Here is a 19,776-nt window from a genome sequence, read left to right on the forward strand (position 1 = left end):
TGCTCGCTAAATCAAACAAGATACGTCACATTGCCCGAGTGTTCTGTCCCGCCTAGTATGTCGCCGCCAGCCGCTGCACCAGGTACTGGCCGGTGTTGACGCCCGCATATTTCTTGTCCGTCTCCGCCGAGTATGTGCCGGGGATGGCCTCGATGTGGCTCTTGAAGTTGGGATTGCAGAAGTAGCTTTGTGTTTGGTGTGAGTATGTCGTGTATTGGAGAAAAAAGAGGGACAGAGGGACAGATGAACAGATGAACAGATGAACAGAAGAACAGGGAGAGTCTACTCACGCTACGCTGTACCGCGCCGGGTAGGTATCACCTTCGGGCCCGCCAGGCGGCTCGACAACGCGGTGGATCGTGCTCTTGATGGTGTCGTTGCTCCAGCGCGCCAGCAGGTCGCCCGCGTTGACGACCACCGTGTCGTCGATGGGTGTTGCGTCGACAAAGTTGCCGTTGGGGCTCTTGACCTGCAGCCCGCCACGACCGTCTTGGAACAGCAACGTGATGGAGCCGTAGTCCGAGTGCTCGCCGGCGCGCACCTGGCTGGGATTGGCGCGGAAGACGCCGCGGTCGACCGCCGGGTAGTGCAGCAGGCGCAGCGTGTTGTCGCCGACGTCGACGTAGCTGTCAAAGTGGCTCTCGGGCAGGCCCATGCCGACGGCAATGGCGCGCATCACTTGGACGTGCACGGCCTTGCACTGGTCATGGAAGTCGACCATGGTGGCCTTGAAGCCGGGGAGGCCCGCCGTCGTGGCGGCGGCCGTGGTCTCGTCGGGCCACTGGTTGGGGAAGTCCTCTTCGTGCTCGCGGCCGATCTCGATGCTCTCCTTGATGTCGGGCACGGCCTCTTTCAGCTTGGCGACGGCCGCCAGATCCGACAGCTGCGTGACCTTTTCGCGGCCCGGCGCCGAGTAGCCGCGGTTGGCCTCGGGCGTGGTCCAGCCGACGGCCATCTTGTCGTCGAGCGGCAGGCGGAAGAAGCTGGCCGACATGGCAAAGACGTGCTTGCGAGTCGCTGCCGCAATGGGCGTGTTCTTGAGATAGACGAAGCCGGCTGTCTGGAAGCCGTGCAATATGGCCTTGGCCGTCTCGGTGCGTTGGTCGGGCGTGCCGTTGAGGAACTTTCTCAAGTCGATGAGCTGGGAAAGGAGAGTGTTGAATGCCGTCAGTCTATGCTGGACCAAAACAGGGTCCCAGCCGTACTCGTGAGCTCATCTTTGGAGCCAAATCTCCAAGACGTACCGGGATCAACAGCCCGTCATCAGACACGGCGGCTTTCTCCATAGCTGGTGTGAAGCTGGTTGGTATGGATGCCTTGCGGCGATACGATGCACAATGCGGGTGGGAACGAGGAATGTCGACGGTCGTGGGAATATGGAGCAAGGGGGTGGGCAAAAGAGAAGAAAGGAGAGGATGCAACCAAATACAGCGTAGGGGATAGAGGTGTGGCCGTTGGAAACAAAGAGCACAGAAGAAGGAGCGATCCAGCCCTTCGGCCACTTCCGAGATGCCCCACAATTTAAGAACCGTTAAGCGGCCATCACCTCTGCATACGACCAATGACGCGTAGAAATATGTTGGAAAGTGCGACATACCTTGGTCTCTTGGGTCAGTCGTCAATGTTGTGTCTACCGGTTTGCTCCCGACTGACCATGTCCACTGAAGCTACCGCATATCAACAGCGGACAGAGGAATGGCAAGCCACACAACAGGAATGCTCAAGATTCAGCACTGAATGGCAGAACGGACCATCTCAGTGGCCGACAACTTCCCCGCCGTGTACCGTGACACATTGTATCGCACAAGCCGCAGCCCTCTTGCGTTGTTGGCTGGGCGTCGAGCGTCGCCTGATAAGAGACGGTCGCTGCAAGTGCGTGGAGAAGCAACTGCACTAATAATGCTAATAAATGGGCAAGATAAGGCAGAATGCCATGTCCCAAAAAGGAAAGCGAGGTGGGGCAGACAGAGAACTTACAGGGAAGGTGCGCTGTAAGTGCATGGGGAAGGTACGCTGGAACAACCCATCACGCATGACTAGCCCAGCCATGGAGTGGCCCGACGGTGTAAGTTATCTCGAGAGCCTGACGGGGATCGCCATCGTGGGTCAAGCACCGCTGGGGCCCGATAGAGCTATGCAGTGAGATACGCGCTGTGTTGCGTGTGTGTCTTTTGTAAGAACGGCGTATTTCGTACAACGTACTGAGAGCTCTGTAAATTATTCGGGAAGCTGCGACGGGGCAGGAATAGTATTGCCGAATCAGGCAGGCCTCCAGACAACGCCCACATCCCCTCCTCCGTCCTCTCCTTCCCCTTCCAGCTTGACATCGTCGACTTCACACTCCAAACATCACCAACAATGTCGTCCAAAACACCCGTCGTGGACGTCCACACCCACATGTACCCCCCAGAGTATATCCAGATCCTCGAATCCCGCAACGACATCCCCATTGTGCGCTCGTTTCCGGGCACGCCCGACCCGCGCATCGTCCTGCTGTCGACCGAGGTGACGCCCCTCAAGGAGGCCGAAGCTGCCGCCGCGCGAGGCGAGGCACAGACCGTATCGTCGCTGCCGGGCCGGCCGCTGACGAGCCACTACGCCTCTGTTGCCCAGAAGCTCCACTTTATGGACACGCACGGCATTGACGTGTCTGTGCTGTCGCTCGCCAACCCATGGCTCGATTTCGTTGACAGCGACCAGGCCGGGGGACTCGCTGCCTCCGTCAACGCAGGCTTCTCGGCCATGTGCAAGGCACACCCGGGCCGCCTGTTCTTCTTCGCGGCGCTGCCTGTCACGGCGCCGGCGCCCGTGCTGCTCCAGACCATCGCCGACGTCGCCACGCTGCCCTACTGCCGCGGTGTTATTTTGGGCACAGGCGGCCTGGGCCAGGGACTCGATGACCCGGCCATGGAGCCCGTTCTGGCCGCGCTGGCCGAGGCGGGGCTCGTGGTCTTCTTGCACCCGCACTACGGCCTGCCCGGCGAGGTGTGGGGCCCGCGTGGCGGCACGACCGGCGAGTACGGCCATGTGCTGCCGCTGGCGCTCGGCTTCCCCATGGAGACGACCATCGCCGTGACGCGGCTCTTCCTGGCAGGCGTCTTCGACCGCCTGCCGAAGCTGCGTCTCCTGCTGGCCCACAGCGGCGGCACACTGCCGTTCCTGGCCGGCCGCATCGACTCGTGCGTGCGTCACGACGCGCACCTGTGGAAGGCCGCCAAAACGCGCCGCAGCATCTGGGATGTGCTGCACGAGCAGGTGTACCTGGATGCCGTCGTGTACTCGGACGTCGGCCTGCAGGCGGCCATTGCGGCGTCGGGCGGTGCCAACAGCGGCGGGCTGGACCGGTTGCTGTTTGGCACGGACCACCCCTTCTTCCCGCCGCTCGACAGCGATGAGCAGGGCCAGTGGGAGAGTGTCAGCATGAACGCCGACGCGGTCAAGAACGCCCTGGGCGACGGCAGTGAGGCGGCCGCTGCCGTCATGGGTGGCAACGCCATGCGCATCCTCCGCCTGTACAAGGAGGTTGCGGAGAAGGCGTAATGGACCGGGGCTGGAACATAAATGATATGCAATAAATGGCAACGTAAAAACCTGTATATAGCGTCATACCTACCATCATAACCCACTATGTCACTATGTCTCATATGTATCCTGGATCCATCCTATCCTCCCGTCGTCATGCTCTCTGTCTACACACTGCCAAAGTCCATCTTCAGTGCAATCGTTGGCTGGTCGTTGTTGCTTGCTGCCGGCTTCGCCGCCGCCGCCTGCCGTCCGGCCTTAATCACCTCCTCCATAAACGACCGTTGGCTCTCGTTCAGCCCGGCCACCACCCCACGGAACGCTGCCGGGTCGGCCGACGCCAGCTCCAGGAGCCGCCCGCTCGTCTCCTTGTACATCGTGTTGCGGTCGGCCTCGGCCGCCGCGCCCAGCTCGGCCTGCTGTGTGCTCAGGTTCGCCTCTTGCCACTTTTCGAGCTCACCGGCGGCGCGGGCCAAGAGCGCAGGGAGAACCAGCGCCGTTGCGACGGCCACGGATGTACGGTTGCCGCCCGTGGCGCTGCCGTTGGTCGCCGTCGCCTGGGATGCTGCCTGCACCACAAACGCATTGAGAGTCTGCGCGACAAGACTGCGCGCGCCCTCTGGGTCCTCAGGCTCGACGTTGGTGGCAAACGCCAGAAGGCGCGGCAGTAGGAAGCGGCCGATGCTCTGGTCGGCAGCTGTGTTGCGGGTGTGCAGGAGGAGAGACCGGCAGCAGTTGGCTGCAATCTTTGCGGTCTAAACAGGTAGTTAGCAAAATGAGCAAGATTTTATTAATATACTGCACAAGATAAAACCATAGAGAACGCACCATGCGGTCAGTCAGGCAGTCGAGAAGCTCGTCGAGGAAGCGCACGACCAGTGGGTCGTTGGTCGAGAGGTTGTTGTTGCCGGCCGTAAAGAGAATCGTAATGGCCAGCAGCGAGTTCTTGACACACGCCAGCGACGTCGCCGCTTCGCGCTTCTGTGCCGTCAGGTACACGGACAGGAACCGCCGCAGACAGCCGCGCATCTGCGCGTCAGTCTGTTCGTCGCCCGCGGCCGTTGATGTGGCCGTCGTAATGAACCGCTTGAGTGTCGGCAGCGCTTGCGGGACGACCACCTCTTGGCATGCCGGCGTCGCCAGAATCATGGCAAAGATGTGCACAAGACACGCGTGCAGGTCGGTGCGAATAATGGCAGGGAACACCTCGGCCGCGTCCACCAGCGCATCGAGGGCTGTCTTGATCAAGACCAAAACGGCCTCCTCCGTCATGTGGTACCGCATGGGCGGCGGGCCCGACGACCCTTGCGGCTGCTCCGACAGCGTCGGCAGCAGGCCGGACAGCACAAGCACGATAATTCGCGTCAGCTCAAACAGCTGCTCAATGTCCTCCGACAGCTCGCCCGTCTCCGGCTGCTCGCGCGTACGCGCCGCCGGGTGTGCCAGGCACAGCGCGCGGGCAATCTCAACAATGACGCCCTGCACGTCCAGGCCCTCCGTCAGCACCTGGCGGTCCAGCAGGTCCATTGTTTCCGAAAAGATCGCGTCGCGGTAGATGGCCTGGCCCGACACACTGGGGTGCAGGATCTTCTTAAGGGCCAGCAAGATCTCCAGCGTCTGGCCAGGCGTGGCCAGCGAGTCGGCGTGGCCCTGGCGCGCCGCCAGCGCCTCAAAGGCGATGCCGAACAGTACAAAGAAAAAGGCGACGGGCTCGTCGCGGTAGTTGATGTCCGGGCCCTTCTTCTTGCCTGATTCGCGGCCGCCACCGTCCGCGAGCGACACGGCGACCGCCTTTTCAATGCTCTTAGCCCGGTCGCTGTCGGCGTCGTCGTTTTCCTCAACCAGCTTGCCGTCCAGTGCATCAAAAACAAACTCGCTGTCCTGTTCAATCAGGCTGGCAATCGCATCCACCAGCTTCAGCCACGCCTCCTGGTAGAACGCCAGCAGCGTCTCACGGTTGAGCGCCGCATAGATCGTGTCGAGGCTTCCGGACAGCGAGGGAGGGCCCAGCGTCATCGAGATGTCCGGCTCGAAGCGCAGGCGCGCAAACTCGCGCAGCGACTCGAGCCACAGCGGCGTCAGCTTGCCAATGTGCGGCCGCAGCACATCCACCAGGTACTGCTGCTCAAGACTGGCGACCTGCAGCTCGGCCCAGGCCGCAAAGACAGACATCTTGACCATGACCTGGGCGTTGGCGCTGAGGCCCTTGAGGTCGCCGATGCCGATGTTGTCGCTGTCGGCCATAAAGCTCTCCAGGGCGCCCACAAGGGTCTTGAGGATGCGGCCCATACGGTCGACATCCGTCACAATGCCCGTAGCGACAAAGGCGGCACAGACGTGCACGGCCTCCGAGGCCAGCTCAGGCGACGAGTCGGCGGCAAACGCGGGCGTCAGCGCCGAGCTGATCTGTGCCTGGAACTGCTCGAGGATCATGGCTTCTTCAAAGTCGGGGTCCGGCGTCTTGCCGAACATGCGCAGCAGGGCGCCGACAATCTTGAGGCCCCAGATGCGCTGCTCCAGCACCGACGACGTCGAGGCCGAGAAGGCCATGCGCACGACGTCGGCAATCTTGCTCTGGAGCGCCGCCTGCGCCGGTGAAATGTCACCGCCCACGCTCGCCGTAGCGGCCGCGTCATTACCGACGAGCAAGAACACTTCGTTCAGCAGGCTCAGCACAAAGGCCGTGATCTGCCAGCGCAGCGGCTCGACGTCCGATCCGGCTGCGGCCGTTCTCGCAGCGGTCGCGGCTGCCACGACCGCATTCGACGAGCTCGGCGCCCCGGTCGGCGCACTGCTTCCAGCAGCACCGCCTCCCGCATCGGCAGCAGCGCCGCCACTAGACGACGACGGGCCGCCGCCACCGTCACCCGGCTGGTCGCCGTCGTCTTTGTTGTGCCCGTCATCGCGCTCGCCAGAACCCAGGCCGGCCACTTCCTCGTCCTGCAAGTCAATGGCCGTGCCGCGGAAGGCCGTCTTCTGGAAAGTAGCAGCGAGGCGTGTGGTCTCCGGCACCTTGGGGCGGGTCATTTTGAGGACGCGCTGGAAGCGCTGCAGCCAGCCGTTGGTGTCGTGGAGGCAGGCCTGGCGCATCCAGTTGCGGAAGATGTTGCGGATGCCGTCGTGCGCCGGGTGGCGGTCAAGCACAAGCCACAGCTGGTCCTCGAGACCGGGCAGAGCAGCGGCCATGACTTCGTCGGCATTGCGCTTCATCAGATTGTACAGGCCGTCGACGGCTGCGTCGCGCAAGCCCTGGTGGTCCGACTGCATATAGCGCTGCAGCAGCTTGACGTAGTCATTGAAATCGACATAGCCAGGCGCGTAGAGCGACAGGTGCTCCAGGCACGCAAGGCTGGAACGCTGGACCTGGCGGTCGTCCTCGTCCTGGAACTGGCGCACAAGCGTAAAGATGAGCTCGCGCGACTTGGTGGTCTCCTGCAGATCGGGCCCCAGCACGTTGACGAGGGCGTCGACGCAGCGGGCAATGGCGGCGGTGGTGCTGAGGTCGAGCTCGAGGTTCATGGACACGGCGGACGCGACCTCGGCGTGGTGGTTCTCGGAGCCGTACAGTTGAGCGAGCATGCCGAGGGTGCTCCAGACGTAGCTCGAAAAGTTGAGGCCGGCAGCATCCGACGCGCGTGCAAAGGCCTCGAGGGCCCAGAAGTGCACCGTGGGGTGGGGGTCGTTGCAGAGCGACATCAAGATGCCCAGAATGGTCTTGAGATGGTAACCCGCGGCCATGCCGCCGACTTTGGTCTGGATGCAGCCGAGGGCCATGGCACAGCCCGCGCGCGCGCTCGGCTCGCGGTTGACGACAATGGTGTCGACCAAGTACTTGATTTCGTGGCTGGTGAAGGCGTTGCCGCAGGCGTTGCACAGGCGGCCGACGGCGGCGTAGCCGATGCTGCGGACGTACTGGTCCGGGTCGATGACGAAGCCACGCACCAGGTCCTGCAGCAGCTTCTCGACCTTTTGGTCGGTGATGTTGCCAGCGGGGGCGTGGGTCTCCTTGACGGCGACCTTGAGGGTGGAGAGCAACGCCACGGCGACGTTGACATTGATGGCGGTCTTGCGACCGGGGTCGCGCTGCAGCGAACCGGCCGACATGAACGTAGCGACCTGCTCGAGGATGCTCTCCTGGACCTTGGCAGGCGTGAGGGGGAAGACGTAGGCAAAGAGCTGGATCGCCAGGTTGACGACGTCGGTGGCGGGCGGATCGGGAAGCAGCGTGCTGCTGGAGGCGCTGCCGTCGGCGCCGCGGACGACATTGCTCTCGACATAGAGCAGGGATGCATCGTGCTCGAACGCGCCGCACACGGGAGATAGCAACAAGCTCTCGATGACGCCCTCGGGCCCCGCGGTCTCGTCCAGCGCCGACAAGAGCTGTTGCTGCTCCTCCTCCTCGGCGGCGTTCTTCTCGTGCTGTCCGGGCAGGCCGCGCAACTTGAATCCAGAGACGAGGCCAGTGACACCGAAGCCGGCGTTGTCCGCCACGTCCCAGATGGTCTCAAAGGTGCCGGCGGCGGTGGCAATGGATGCGCTGAGCGAGCCGGCGCCGTAGTTGTCCGGGTCCGCAAAGAAGGAGATGACGAGGGTCAGCAAGTTGGACTGCAGCAGAGCCTCGCTGCTGCCGGCGGGGGCCATGTTGATGAGGCGCAGATAGCACTGCAGCACACGGCGCTGGACCATGACGTCCAGGTCGTGCAGCTGCAGGGCGGGGGTCAGGCGCTGCGACATGTCGTCGGTGACCTTGCGGGCGGGCAGCGTGCGCAAGAAAGCAGTCGTGTGCTGCAGCATGGCGGCGATGCGCTTGGACACGTCGACGGTCAGCAGGCGGCTGTTGTACTGCAAAAAGGCGAGGATGGAGCCGAGCGCACAGTCGCGCACGTGCGTCAAAAAGGACGTCTCGAGGTAGTTGCGCGACGCAACGTTGTCCTTGGCCAACGGCTTGGGCAGGGCGTTCTTCCACAGCAGCAGCATCTGCGAGAGGTGGATCTTGACAAAGTTGGGGCCGAGGGACATGAGGCCGCCAATGAGGATCCAGGCGACCTGGATCTGCACGCTGGCCACGCGCAGCTCCAGCTTGCCGCTCGTCTTGAGCAGATTCGTAGCCATGGTGAGGACGCGGCTGTTGATATCGACCGAGCCGTACAGCGGGCGCTGGGGACTGGCGCTGAGGGTGGCAGCCAGACCGTACGAGAACCCGAGGCAGCGGCGGTGCTGGTGGGTGCTGCTGCCGCCGGCGCCACTCAGCTGGCCCAGCTCGCGCGTGAGGCTGTTCATGCACACGGACAGACAGGGCAGTAGCTGCTGCGGGCAGGCGAGCACAAAGGCTTTGAGACAGGCGGCGGCGTGGACCTGCACGCTGTAGGTTGGGTGGGGCAGCAGCTGCAGGAGACCGTCGCGGCAGGACTCGGCAAAGCTGTTGGCGGCCGAGCCCAACGAGGCGACAAGCGACGCCAGAGCGCCGAGGGTAACGACGAGGGTGTGTTTGCTGGGCTCGGGGCGCTCCTTGATGACCTGGGGGTAGTTTTTCAGGACTTCGTTGACGAGGGCCTTGGCGGCGGCGACCTGGCCGGCCTCGCTCAGAATGCGGCGGCCGACAATGTCCTGCACAATCGTGTCAACAATGCGGCGCGAGACGAGCAGGCGGTAGCGGTTGTTGGCAATGTTGGCGTGGCCGAGCAGGTCGACGGACAGGTTCTCAATGATTTTGAGGTAGTTGAGCTCGACGGCCTTCTCGCCGAGACGCTGCAGCACGCGGCCGTAGCAGATGCCAAGGGCGGCGCGGGCACGGTTCGTTGTGGACAGACGGACGTAGTGCGCGGAGAGCGTCTTGAGCAGATCGACGAGCGGCAGCGACAGCACGTTGTGGCTGCTGCGCGAGGGGCCTGGGCTGCTCGCACGCGAGCCGGGCAGGTCGTCGTCGTCCTGCAGGCCGGCCGGGAGGGTCGACTGCCGCTTGAGCGCCTTGGGCAGCACCGCTTTGCGCGTGGACATGGCACGTCCCAGTCCACCACCCCCGCCATCGCCGCCGCCGCCGATGCCGCCACTGCCGCCGCCGACGGCCTCGGCGTAGCCCTTGACCATGGCCTCGACGAGGCAGTCGGCGGCAGCACGACGCACGTGGGGCGATGGAGAATCAATCGTTTTGAAGATGGTCTTGCTGAGGCTGTCAAAGTCGCTCGACGTGTCAAAGTACGTCGTGTAGCGCACAAGCGCAATCAGACAGCGGCAGGCGGCTACGGACACAAGGGCGCCCTTGTCGCCCGAGGCATGGCTGCGTGCCTGCTTCCACATGTCGCGGGCAATGCTCTCGTCGGTGCTCGTGCCGATGCAGGTCACAAGCTTAGAGAATGCCACAAACACGGCCGCCCGCAGCCCCGCGTGGTTCTGCGCCGCCTTGAGCATCTTCATGAGCGTGGCGGTCGTCAGCTGGTGCAGGCTGATGGCGCTGTCGCCGGCGGCACCAAAGACATCACCGAGGCAGACGACGGCCGCGTGTTTCGTGCGGTTCGACGCCTCGGCTGCCGAGATCCCGCCGGAGCTGCTGCCTGCACTGGCGTCTGCGGTCCGCACCTTGACGCCGCCGTTGGCAATGACCGCGTTGAGGTCGTTGATGGTCTCGAACAGCAGCTTGCGGTCGCCCTTGCCGAGGACGTGTGCCAGGCAGCGGCCGAGCGTGTTGCGGACGACGCGTGATGGCGGAGGCGTCGTGAGATTGAGGATCTTGAAGATTTCCTTCTTGAGGTAGATCTGCTGGGCCGTGCAGTCGTCCGGCTCGAGCACGCGCACGTGGGCGTCGAGGGTGGCCGCGAACTGCAGCAGCGTCAGCTCTTGCTGCTCAACAGGCAAGTTGGCCAGGTGCATGGTGTCGAGCTCGGGGTGTGGGCTGGTCGATGCGGCGGCCGCGTTCGTCGTGGCAGCCGTGGCAGATGCTGCTGCTGCTGCAACTGCCGCGACGGCGGCTGCATCATCGGCACCACCGCCGTTGCTGGCCTGCGGGCCATCAGGGGCCGGCGAGGCAGCCGTCGCCATGAGAGGAGATGACAGAGATAGGGGTGAGAAGTTCAATATGATTGAGGATAACAAAGGTGCTGAGGTCGAGGAGGTCGAGATCGAGGCGGGCGTGGAATAGGGGAGGCGTGCGAGGGACGATCGAGGACTGGCCGAAAAGGGGGGCGCACGGCGTGATATGAGGTTGCAAGTGGAATTGGCCGGCTGTCCAAGTCGCTACTTGGTCAACAACGGCCGTCGTCGTCGAAGGTGAGAGGCAGAAACGGTGCTGCTGAGTGGGTAGCAGGGGGGATCCTAAAAGGGGGTCGTTTCTCCAAGCTCGATCGTGTGTAGTGTGTGTGCAGCTTCCTCCTTCGATCGAGTTGACCAGCAGCACCTTCCATCCGGAGAGGTGTTGTTCTCAGAGGGCCTGAGTAGCGGTTTCCAGCCAATCAAGCGCCTGGATCCACAGTCCCCTCCACAGAGCTCCTGCGGCAGGTGCAGCCCACGAGCGCCTGCCTTTAGCGGGGCAGCACCGGGACCAGACAGGAAAAATTATTGCGCCACAGCGAGCTGCTCACAGCGGTCTTTCGTGGAAGCGATAGTGGCTCAAGCGCTAACAGGCCTGAAGAGAACGACATCTCTGAGCTTCACTTGTCGCGATAATCGACGCAATGCCTCCAATCTCGCCCTCCCTCGCGAGCCTCAGAGCGTTGCCGTCCCCATGGACACGGTACGCCTGCGCGCAATGCTGCCGAAGCTTTGCCTCGTCACCGGCCGTTGCCAGCGGCCACAATCGCTGGTCCAAGATCCGGCATGAAAAGGGCGCCGCCGATATCAAGAAAACACAGCTGCGCAGCAACTTTACCAAGACGATTACGCTGTATTCGCAGAGTGAGTTGGGATTAATTGGGGGGGCTTCTATTTTATGTGTTCCCTAGGCTGACAGTTGCAGTGTACGGCCCCGACGTCAACATGAACCCGCAGCTGGCGTCGGTTGTCAGCAGCGCCAAAAAGTCGGGCGTGCCCAAGACCGTCATCGAGGCGGCGATAGCCCGCGGCCAGGGCAAGTCGGCCGACGGCGGGCGTCTTGAGAGCGCCACGTACGAGATCATGATGCCGCCGTCCGTGGCGCTGATTGTCGATCTCGAAACCGAGAGCAAGGCGCGCGCGCTGCAGGAGCTCAACTCGGTCATCCGACGGAAAGGCGGCACCATGGCGCCGACCAAGTTCTTTTTCACACGGCAAGGACGGGTGGTCTTGGGTCCGGCGGCATCTGCGACTGCATCTGCATCGGAAAGGGAATCGACTGGCGACGATGTCGCGCCGGTAACCGTGGACGACATCCTGGAGGACGCCATCGAGGCCGGCGCCGAAGACGTCGAGACCAACGAAGACGGCAACATTGTCGTGTGGACGGCGCCTCTGCACACAGGGCCGGTTGTCACTGCCGTCGAGGAGGGCCGCTTCAAGGTGAAGAACCTGGCCGTCCTGAGCGCCGACACCGTGTGGTCTGTAAACGAAGAAACGCAGGCACCGCTGGGAGACGGCACCGGAAACAGCGCCGTCGAGAACCGCAAACTGCTCGAGCTCGTCGCGGCTTTCCGCGCATACCCGGACGTTAAGGGCATATTTTCCAATGTGACCCAGGGCCAGGCGCCGGATGACGTGTGGCAGCAACTGGTGCAAGACCTAGACTGGTAGTGACTGGTGACATAATGGAGTGAAGATAGACGGAGCCCGGTATCTGTATATATACAACATTGTCCAACGACAAAAACAAATTTCTTCCGACAGTACAAAAGCAATCGTGAGAAGAAACAAACATCACATTGAAACCTCCCGTGCCAATATTCAATTTGTGGTCCCGTGCGCCATCTTCTCCGAGAAACATAAAGCAAAATAACGCCGTCGATATGATGTCATGTCGTGTTGCCCACTCCTCCTTTCCCCCTCTTCGAGTCTTCAGTGTCCCTCCTCGCCGTTGGCCGGCGGCGGTGGCCGTGCCGCCTCTTCAGCCAGTCGCCGGTCCCGCTGGTACAGCCGGCGTGCCCGCAACCGCTGCAGCTCGGCGTGGATCTCGTCGCGCTCGGTCGGGACGCGGTTGGCGTTCTCCGGCTTGGGCCAGAAGTCGGGCACGGCGAAGCGGTCGTCGAGGTTTGTGCCAAAGTAGTACATGATGCCAATGGGGAACATGACATACATGCCAAACTGGGTGGGGAGGAGAAGACACAGCAAAGTTAGCGGGGGTCGCATGATCGCAAAACGAGACGAGACACTGAATCAGAATAGCAACCAACCTTGAACACTTCCAGATTTAAGCCACCCATGATGTCTGCCGCCGTTGTGAGGTGCCAGGGGGGTACAGATGCGGTCGAGGTTTGTGTTGTTGCGCAGCAAGACGTCGTGCGAAAAGAACCGACGTCGAAGCTCGTGGGTGTTGTGTCTTGGTCAAGAAAAGCTAAAGGCAACCAGCCCATTGGCGGGTCGCACTTCACGTAAAGCAGACTCCGTGCAGCAGACCCCTAATAACACTGTGCATAGCCGCACAATGAGGCGCAAATTGGCCGTCACTGAAACAACTCCCCACTGTATTGACAACTTTCCAAAAACGCTAATAAATACAAAGGTAATACGGAGTCCGATCTGAAAAGCAAAGCATTCGAAGCCCCCATAAAGGATAAGTCTATGTGATTTTCTAACCCGCACGCTCCCATCCGAATAAACCAAATACACCAGCCCGGCAGCCCGTTTTCCTGTCCTCCAGCCTATCCGCAGTATATAGGCAGAGGTCTGTAGGCCATAAAATCCCAAAGCAAACAAAATAACGAAGAAAGCGGAAAGAGAAAGGTGAAAAGTAAGAGCATTAAAAAGGATGTAACAATAATGCCACAGCAATGCAAGAACAATATTATGTAGCTCACCGCTTGCGCTGGTCGGGGCAACTCTTGGTCACACGCCATGCGGCAATGCCGCGCCGCCCGACCACCCGCGACAGCGTGTTCCACACGCCATCGTCGCCCCAGTCCAAGTCGTCCAGGTTCAGATGTTGGCGGTAGCGCCACACCTCGCGGAAGCGCAGGCCCTCGAGGCCCTTGTTGGGCAGGTACTGGTCGAGCCACGTCGCCGACAGCGGCGCGATCAGGTATGTGCCGTTCTTCTCCTTGAGGTACTCATTGTTGCGCCGGTCCGCCGGCGTGTCGCACGTCGCTAGCGCCGTCAGCTGCTCCATGAGCTGGTCGCCCGGCAGGCCCATGACGTCGCGTGTCTGGAGCACCTCGTTCTTGCCGTTCAGCAGCCATATCGGTGGGCTATACGTCTTCCACCAGATCGCCTGTGTCGCGTCCGGCTGCCGGCTCATGAAAATCTGCGTCGGCACAATGCCGCCCTGGTGATACACACCCATCAGGATGCCAAGGAGCACATTGAATGCGATCCACGCAGACACCCAAGCATGCAGCAGGCGCGAGTTGCGCGGTAGCTGCACCGAGGACAGGATCAGCGGGATCGTAGGCAGCAAGAAGCGTGCCTCTTGGTGCTGGAAAATGGACAGCACAAAGATACCCGACACGGCCGAATAGAGCCGCAGGGACAGGTGCGGTTGGAGGAAGAGAAGCGCTGCCGCCGGGCCTATCAGCAGGGGAATGTTGGCCAGCAGGTGCTGGTACCAGGGATGCAGACCGTGCTCGGCGAGGTTTGCGGGCGACATGTTGTAAAGGAGGTTGTTGAGAGGTGTGATAACGGGGTGGAAAAGCAGGTCTCCCCAGGATATCTGGTGCGGCGTGTAGAAGGCAGTGTCGAAGGCGATGGCGACAATTGTCGTCAAAAGGCCCGACAGAGCAAGTGCGGTAAAAGATAACGGTCTATTGGAGGAAGGACAGTTAGCAATGTCATTCGCACCAGATCGAGTCACAGGGGGAAGGGGGGGATGCTGCGCCATACCTATTAATAAAGTAGGGTATCAAACGAAGGCCGGGAATCAGCAAAAAGGCAGGGAAAGTTATTCTGTTGAATATGCCAAACACCACAACAATGCCCAGGATCGAGGGGGCGAGCACCGAAGCACGGTCTTGGCGCCCTTCGACGATGCGGTCGATCAGGACCAGACTCCAGGCAACCACGAGCGTCTCAACCGAGTTCGAAAACGTGTGTGTCTGGTAGGTCCACGTCACGTACGACGACGCGACAAGAACAACCGCAGTCTGCCGGTGACGCTTGGCCGGCACCAGCTCGTAGATCGCCCAGTCGAGCAGCACAAAGTTCATGACGAACATGAGGAGGCGCAAGACCCAGAATACGACATGCGGGGGGATTTCGCCGTCGCCGCCGTTGCCGATCCATAGCCAGCGCAGGAGGAACATCGGGAGGCCGTACACCGGCCATAATGGGAAGACGCTTCGGATCGGGTGGTCGCTCGTGAACTCCCAGGTGAGTCGGACGGGGTAGCTAAACACTTCGCCTGCAAACAAAGAAGTCGTGTTAGCACGGCAAGCCCAGGGCAACGCAACACTGAACGAACAAAGAACGAGGCCAAAAAGTTTCCCGTCCGGGGCAAGCGCGAAAGAGAGCTTCGGTAGAGAGACATGGGGAGCTCCGTTTCCCCCACGGGCACAACACGCCAGGAATGTTGCGTCCGCCAATCCTCTCCAAACACAACTCCGCCCTTGCCCCAACGAAAACAAAAGCCACTCCCCAGGTGCTTGGGGAAGTAAATAAACGGATTTGCGCTTGTCTTACCAGCGATCACTTCCGGTCCTTGGAAGTTCTCGTCCGGGTGCAGATAGCTTGGCGACATGGCGAACCACAGCCGCACCAGGATGAGGACGAGGTATGTTCGGCGCCACATTGTGGGCGAGAGGTGCCAGAGGAATTGGGAGGAAAGAGACAAGTAAAGAAGTCGTGAAGGAGAGTCGAGAAGGAGGAATAGGGTCGATAGGAAGGAGAGAAAGGTGTCACGAGCGTTCTCAATAGACGACTAGGAACACACACGAAAAGTCGACGGTATGGTATTGTCGTCGAACGGGAAGGGCCAGAGTTGTGTCGAGAAGAGAACGATGCGATGCGCGTCGAGAGTATTCAAGGTGAATGCGAGCGGCTCTACCTTACAGGCAAAGCTTCGAAGCCGAAGGTGAGGCCGAGGCCGCAAACAAGTCGTAACCGCGCTCGAGCTGCGGCGACAACAGCAAAGGCATCGTTAGATAGACGAGGCCACTGGGAGACGCAACGGCGTCATAGTCAGGAGCCCCCGGTTGAGAGTGCGTGCGCCTGTTGTGCGTGAGGCAAGGTAGCAGACAAAGGGAGGTAAAAGCGGCCGTCGACTGTTGGTTGTTGGTGAGAAGAAAAATAAGGGAAAGAGGCCCGGATTTTTCAGAACGAGGAAATGAAGTAAATCTGGTAGGCCTGGAACATGGAAGGAGCGACGCACGGTGAGTTGACCGCGGAAGGACAAAACACGCGATTCGAGCGCCTTCCCTGTCGAGACCGAGTGCGCTGTAACCCTTGTCGGACAGGAAAGGGGGATCCTCGAAAAGGAGACAACAAAACCGGAGCTGCAGCAAGTCAATAACAAAAATAATGAACTGGGTAGTACTTCTGTATTAGTAAATAGACCGCTAGCTTGCTCCGCAAATTAATTAACAGGTGGTATTAGTGTGGTGCAAGACACGGCGCCTGCATCCGTCAGCCGTCGCGGGACGCGCTGGCAGTGGCGAGTGCTTGTTTTAGCGGTTGCAGCAGGTCGTTGCAGCGAACCAGAGACCTGTATTGGCCCAAAGCAGCCGCTATCTTACCCATCGTCCATGCGACTCTGTAAAGAGCGTGCATTCCTCTCATTGAAACCTTCCCCAATGGGGCCTTGTCACTGCTATGAGCGAACTAGGCTGCAAACGAACAGGCCTGAAAGCGGCAAAATAGGAAAGACACAGTGTAGGGTGTAGGCGGTGGAAAGAGCCACCAGCAATCAACCACATGGCGATGTCAACTGGCCAGCAGGTCGCACCTGCTCTGGGAAATCTGATTCACGAGACACACCGCTGTAAGCTTTTCTCGTGGCCTCGTCTCATCTCATGATTCTCCCAACTTTCGTACGTCTGACCGTCTTAGCCCTAGGACAGGATCGTGTAAGACGGTTGCCGTTCCAAATCACGGCAAGCTCACTCTCGTTTTATGACACGTTTTTTTTGTCACTCTGCCAACGACTGGCCGTGTTCATTTCATCATCATATAGACACAATATGTTCATGCGCACAGCTGTCAATACGTCTTTCAAAGGATACCGCAGTTAGAACGCCTGCCGTACAAACAAAACCTGTCCCTTTCCGAACGCGGCACAAGGCAGAAAGACTGCGATATTCGTCTCTCACCGTTGGTCGCGGTCCCGTCGTATTCCAGGCAGAGACGGCAGCGACACGGACATATAGTGTCCGCCAGATGCGGCGCAGCCTGCCCGGTTGCGGTCTCAATGCCAGGGGCGGGTGCCCGACCACAAAGCCAAAGCCCCTACAGTCGGTGCCTAACTCTTTCGGCCACAGGCGGGGAATACGGGGTCTTTGTGGTCTGTAGTCTTTGAAGTCTTTGTCGTCTTTGTATCTTACTGCACGCATCAGGGACCAACTGGCAATTCCAGCCAGCCTGGCCCACTTCCTCCACGCTTTCTGCCTCGTCTAGCGCGAGGCCAACAGCCGTCAGGGTCGTAAATCGTGTGCAGGCACAGCCAGAGCCACGAAAATAAACTCCCTTTTTTGTTGGCAATGGGAGAAGTAAGCATTCAACATTGTGGGATATAAAGTCCCGCTGGATGTCGTCGCAAACTCGGACAGGAAACTCGGACAGGAAACTACGATCAGCGAACCATCTCCAACTGCTCCTGCCCCGAATCAAGTCCTCTAATACGGAGTATTCCAGCCCCTCTGAGCCAATCACTACACAGGCAGCAGCGACCCACTACACGCCACCTGTGGCTTACCCATTTTTTCCGGCCGTCTTCGCCGCCCTTCTATTCTACTTTGAACATCATCGCCCCCTCCACAGCTCACATCATCGCTTCTCTCCCACAAACTTTAAATCGAGGTTCTTCTTCTATCCACCACCATCATCACGTACCCCGACAACAGTTTAACGACATCACCCAGTTTCCGCGTGCAATTTATCGCGGCATCCCATTGCAACCTGTGAGTTTGTCTTTCCTTCCAGGCTCGCCCCGCACTCGTAGCAGCCTCCCGTGTTGTCACACCCGTCCTTTGTCGACCCATTCAGCCTTCTCTGCCGCATCGCGAAAGTGCCATCTCGGAAAGCTACGAAGACCCAGCATATTCTCAGCTTGCTTTGCTCACTTCGCCGATGCCGTTGCCCGCTCACATTCTTTGAGACATGCCATCAAATTGGACTTGACGTCGCTATCTTTCTCCTGCTATTGTATCTAACAAGCCTTTTACAAACAGACCTCTTATCCAAATTAACCCTCGCTGACCGACAAAATGCCCGAGGAGAAGTCCTTCGATAAGATCCCACTCCAGAGCAACGATGGCAGCGTCATCACTGTCGACTACGAGGTTGCCATCCGCTCGGCGCTGCTTAGCACGATGCTGGAGGATCTGAAGAGCATGGGTGTCTCTGAACTCGGCCCTGTCCCTCTGCCCAACGTACGTTTCCATTAGAGCGAACCGACGTTTTCCGTTCCCGGTGTGTTTTGCTAACCACGTGCCTTTCGTCCAGGTCAACGAGGCCGTTCTCCGCAAGGTCATTGAGTACTGCGAGCACCACCGCAACGACCCCCTTGGTACCAACGAGGAGGAGACCGAGAGCCGCAAGAAGACCACCGATATTGAAGAGTGGGACCAGAAGTTCATGCAGGTCGATCAGGAGATGCTCTTTGAGATCATCCTGGTACGTAAACCCTATTTTCTGTCGCTTTATCTTTGGTTACATACTTTGTGTACGTTATTCCTTGCTAACACGATTCCCGCATTCAGGCCGCCAACTACATGGACATCAAGGCACTTCTTGACGTCGGCTGCAAGACGGTCGCCAACATGATCAAGGGCAAGTCGCCCGAGGAGATCCGCAAGACCTTCAACATCACCAACGACTTCACCCCCGAGGAGGAGGAGCAGATCCGGAGAGAGAATGAGTGGGCTGAGGACCGCTAAGCTGCGCAAGTATGGTGAACGAGTCTGGTGAACGAGTCTGGTGAACGAGTCCGGAAACGGGAAACGTGTGTCCCGTATTGTTGGCTGTTGTCTGCCGGTGAATCTTTTGTTCTGGCTTTTGTATGTCTTTTACGTTTTATTTCCTATACCTTTTGTTCTGGGTTAAGCGGTCAAAGGAGGTGCCACAGGTTCTCTGTACCGAATGTATTCTTTCAATTCAAACCGATAGTAGTTCGCGGGTTAATAAAACCGATATAACTTGCTTCACTTCTCTTGTTCCGTATTCCCATATGATTTGATACTAATGGCATGTGCGGTGCCGGTATCTGCTCCTGAGGATATGACTAGAAGCATTATAGTACCAAACAGACAAAGATGACAACAGTTGGCCTTCCATATGCGGACAAAGGAGATGCGTCAAAGAAAAAGAGGCGTGGTTCCGGCTTCCGGATCTGTTCGTTCTATTTGATATTCGAGCTGCAAGCCGGACTCGGCAACTCACCAGACTCCTTTCGGCATTGTCCTCTCCAATTTTTTAAAATGGCCGGCTTCGAACAGTCTTTTTGTTTAGAAGCGGACTGGATTAAGAACACTACGTGATATCAAAGGTTCATAACACGAAAAGGGTGATGTACTCTGAAGTCGCCATACGCCGTTGCACAGCGTCACCATTCGTTTACAACACGGCTACGAGCAAGGTAGGTGGTCGGAAAAACACACGACTTTTTTTTCAATGTTTTGTTGTTTTTTATTCATTTCCTTTTCTGTAAAAAAAAAGCTCTGATGTTAATGTCAGAAGGTAAACAATAAATATACCCGTTTACTCCCAGTTTTGGATGCCGTCAACTCCTCCCTTCATTTTCTCCACACAAGAACATGTTTTCCGTATTTCCTCTCGGTATTTCCGAAGAGGTCATTCGTAAGAAAAGAAAGCACACATCCTTTGTGAGACTCTCATGGAGTAGGGCGTAGAAGCAGGGGGCCGAATAGAGTGAGCAAGTAAAATTGAGCAGAGCTTCGAAAGGAACACTTTGGTAGGGCCACAGGCCATTCACATTCCGCAACGCCAGGTGCCGTCCCAAACGCGTTGAGTCGTATGTCATGTCAATCGTCG

The 19,776-nt window shown here is 59.3% G+C and overlaps 7 protein-coding genes across 7 annotated transcripts; 3 read left to right on the top strand and 4 right to left on the bottom strand.

Annotated features, from left to right (window-relative positions):
* Window positions 1–52: 52 nt before the first annotated feature.
* SPBR_01783 (thymine dioxygenase) lies at window positions 53–1,286 on the bottom strand (the record flags this gene model as incomplete). The annotated part of the gene is made up of 3 exons (XM_040760093.1): window positions 53–185; window positions 291–1,141; window positions 1,245–1,286. The coding sequence occupies 3 exons, from the start codon at window positions 1,284–1,286 to the stop codon at window positions 53–55; spliced, it is 1,026 nt and encodes a 341-aa protein (XP_040619666.1).
* Window positions 1,287–2,358: 1,072 nt separating this feature from the next.
* Window positions 2,359–3,540, top strand: SPBR_01812 (uracil-5-carboxylate decarboxylase; the record flags this gene model as incomplete). Its single annotated transcript, XM_040760122.1, has 1 exon — window positions 2,359–3,540. One exon carries the CDS (start codon window positions 2,359–2,361, stop codon window positions 3,538–3,540), a length of 1,182 nt encoding a protein of 393 aa, XP_040619667.1.
* A 149-nt stretch (window positions 3,541–3,689) lies between these two features.
* Window positions 3,690–10,557, bottom strand: SPBR_09069 (HEAT repeat protein; the record flags this gene model as incomplete). Its single annotated transcript, XM_040767195.1, has 2 exons — window positions 3,690–4,277; window positions 4,351–10,557. 2 exons carry the CDS (start codon window positions 10,555–10,557, stop codon window positions 3,690–3,692), a joined length of 6,795 nt encoding a protein of 2,264 aa, XP_040619668.1.
* A 632-nt stretch (window positions 10,558–11,189) lies between these two features.
* Window positions 11,190–12,219, top strand: SPBR_01878 (uncharacterized protein; the record flags this gene model as incomplete). Its single annotated transcript, XM_040760188.1, has 2 exons — window positions 11,190–11,409; window positions 11,471–12,219. 2 exons carry the CDS (start codon window positions 11,190–11,192, stop codon window positions 12,217–12,219), a joined length of 969 nt encoding a protein of 322 aa, XP_040619669.1.
* A 261-nt stretch (window positions 12,220–12,480) lies between these two features.
* SPBR_02127 (uncharacterized protein) lies at window positions 12,481–12,845 on the bottom strand (the record flags this gene model as incomplete). Its single annotated transcript, XM_040760434.1, has 2 exons — window positions 12,481–12,726; window positions 12,816–12,845. The coding sequence occupies 2 exons, from the start codon at window positions 12,843–12,845 to the stop codon at window positions 12,481–12,483; spliced, it is 276 nt and encodes a 91-aa protein (XP_040619670.1).
* Window positions 12,846–13,435: 590 nt separating this feature from the next.
* Window positions 13,436–15,361, bottom strand: SPBR_01497 (phosphatidylinositol glycan, class Z; the record flags this gene model as incomplete). Its single annotated transcript, XM_040759807.1, has 3 exons — window positions 13,436–14,378; window positions 14,458–14,974; window positions 15,253–15,361. The coding sequence occupies 3 exons, from the start codon at window positions 15,359–15,361 to the stop codon at window positions 13,436–13,438; spliced, it is 1,569 nt and encodes a 522-aa protein (XP_040619671.1).
* A 2,629-nt stretch (window positions 15,362–17,990) lies between these two features.
* On the top strand, window positions 17,991–18,662 carry SPBR_02036 (S-phase kinase-associated protein 1; the record flags this gene model as incomplete). The annotated part of the gene is made up of 3 exons (XM_040760345.1): window positions 17,991–18,155; window positions 18,229–18,399; window positions 18,486–18,662. The coding sequence occupies 3 exons, from the start codon at window positions 17,991–17,993 to the stop codon at window positions 18,660–18,662; spliced, it is 513 nt and encodes a 170-aa protein (XP_040619672.1).
* Between the last annotated feature and the right edge of the window lie 1,114 nt (window positions 18,663–19,776).

This window comes from Sporothrix brasiliensis, assembly GCF_000820605.1.
Source record: "Sporothrix brasiliensis 5110 chromosome Unknown Cont18, whole genome shotgun sequence".
NCBI lineage: Eukaryota > Fungi > Ascomycota > Sordariomycetes > Ophiostomatales > Ophiostomataceae > Sporothrix > Sporothrix brasiliensis.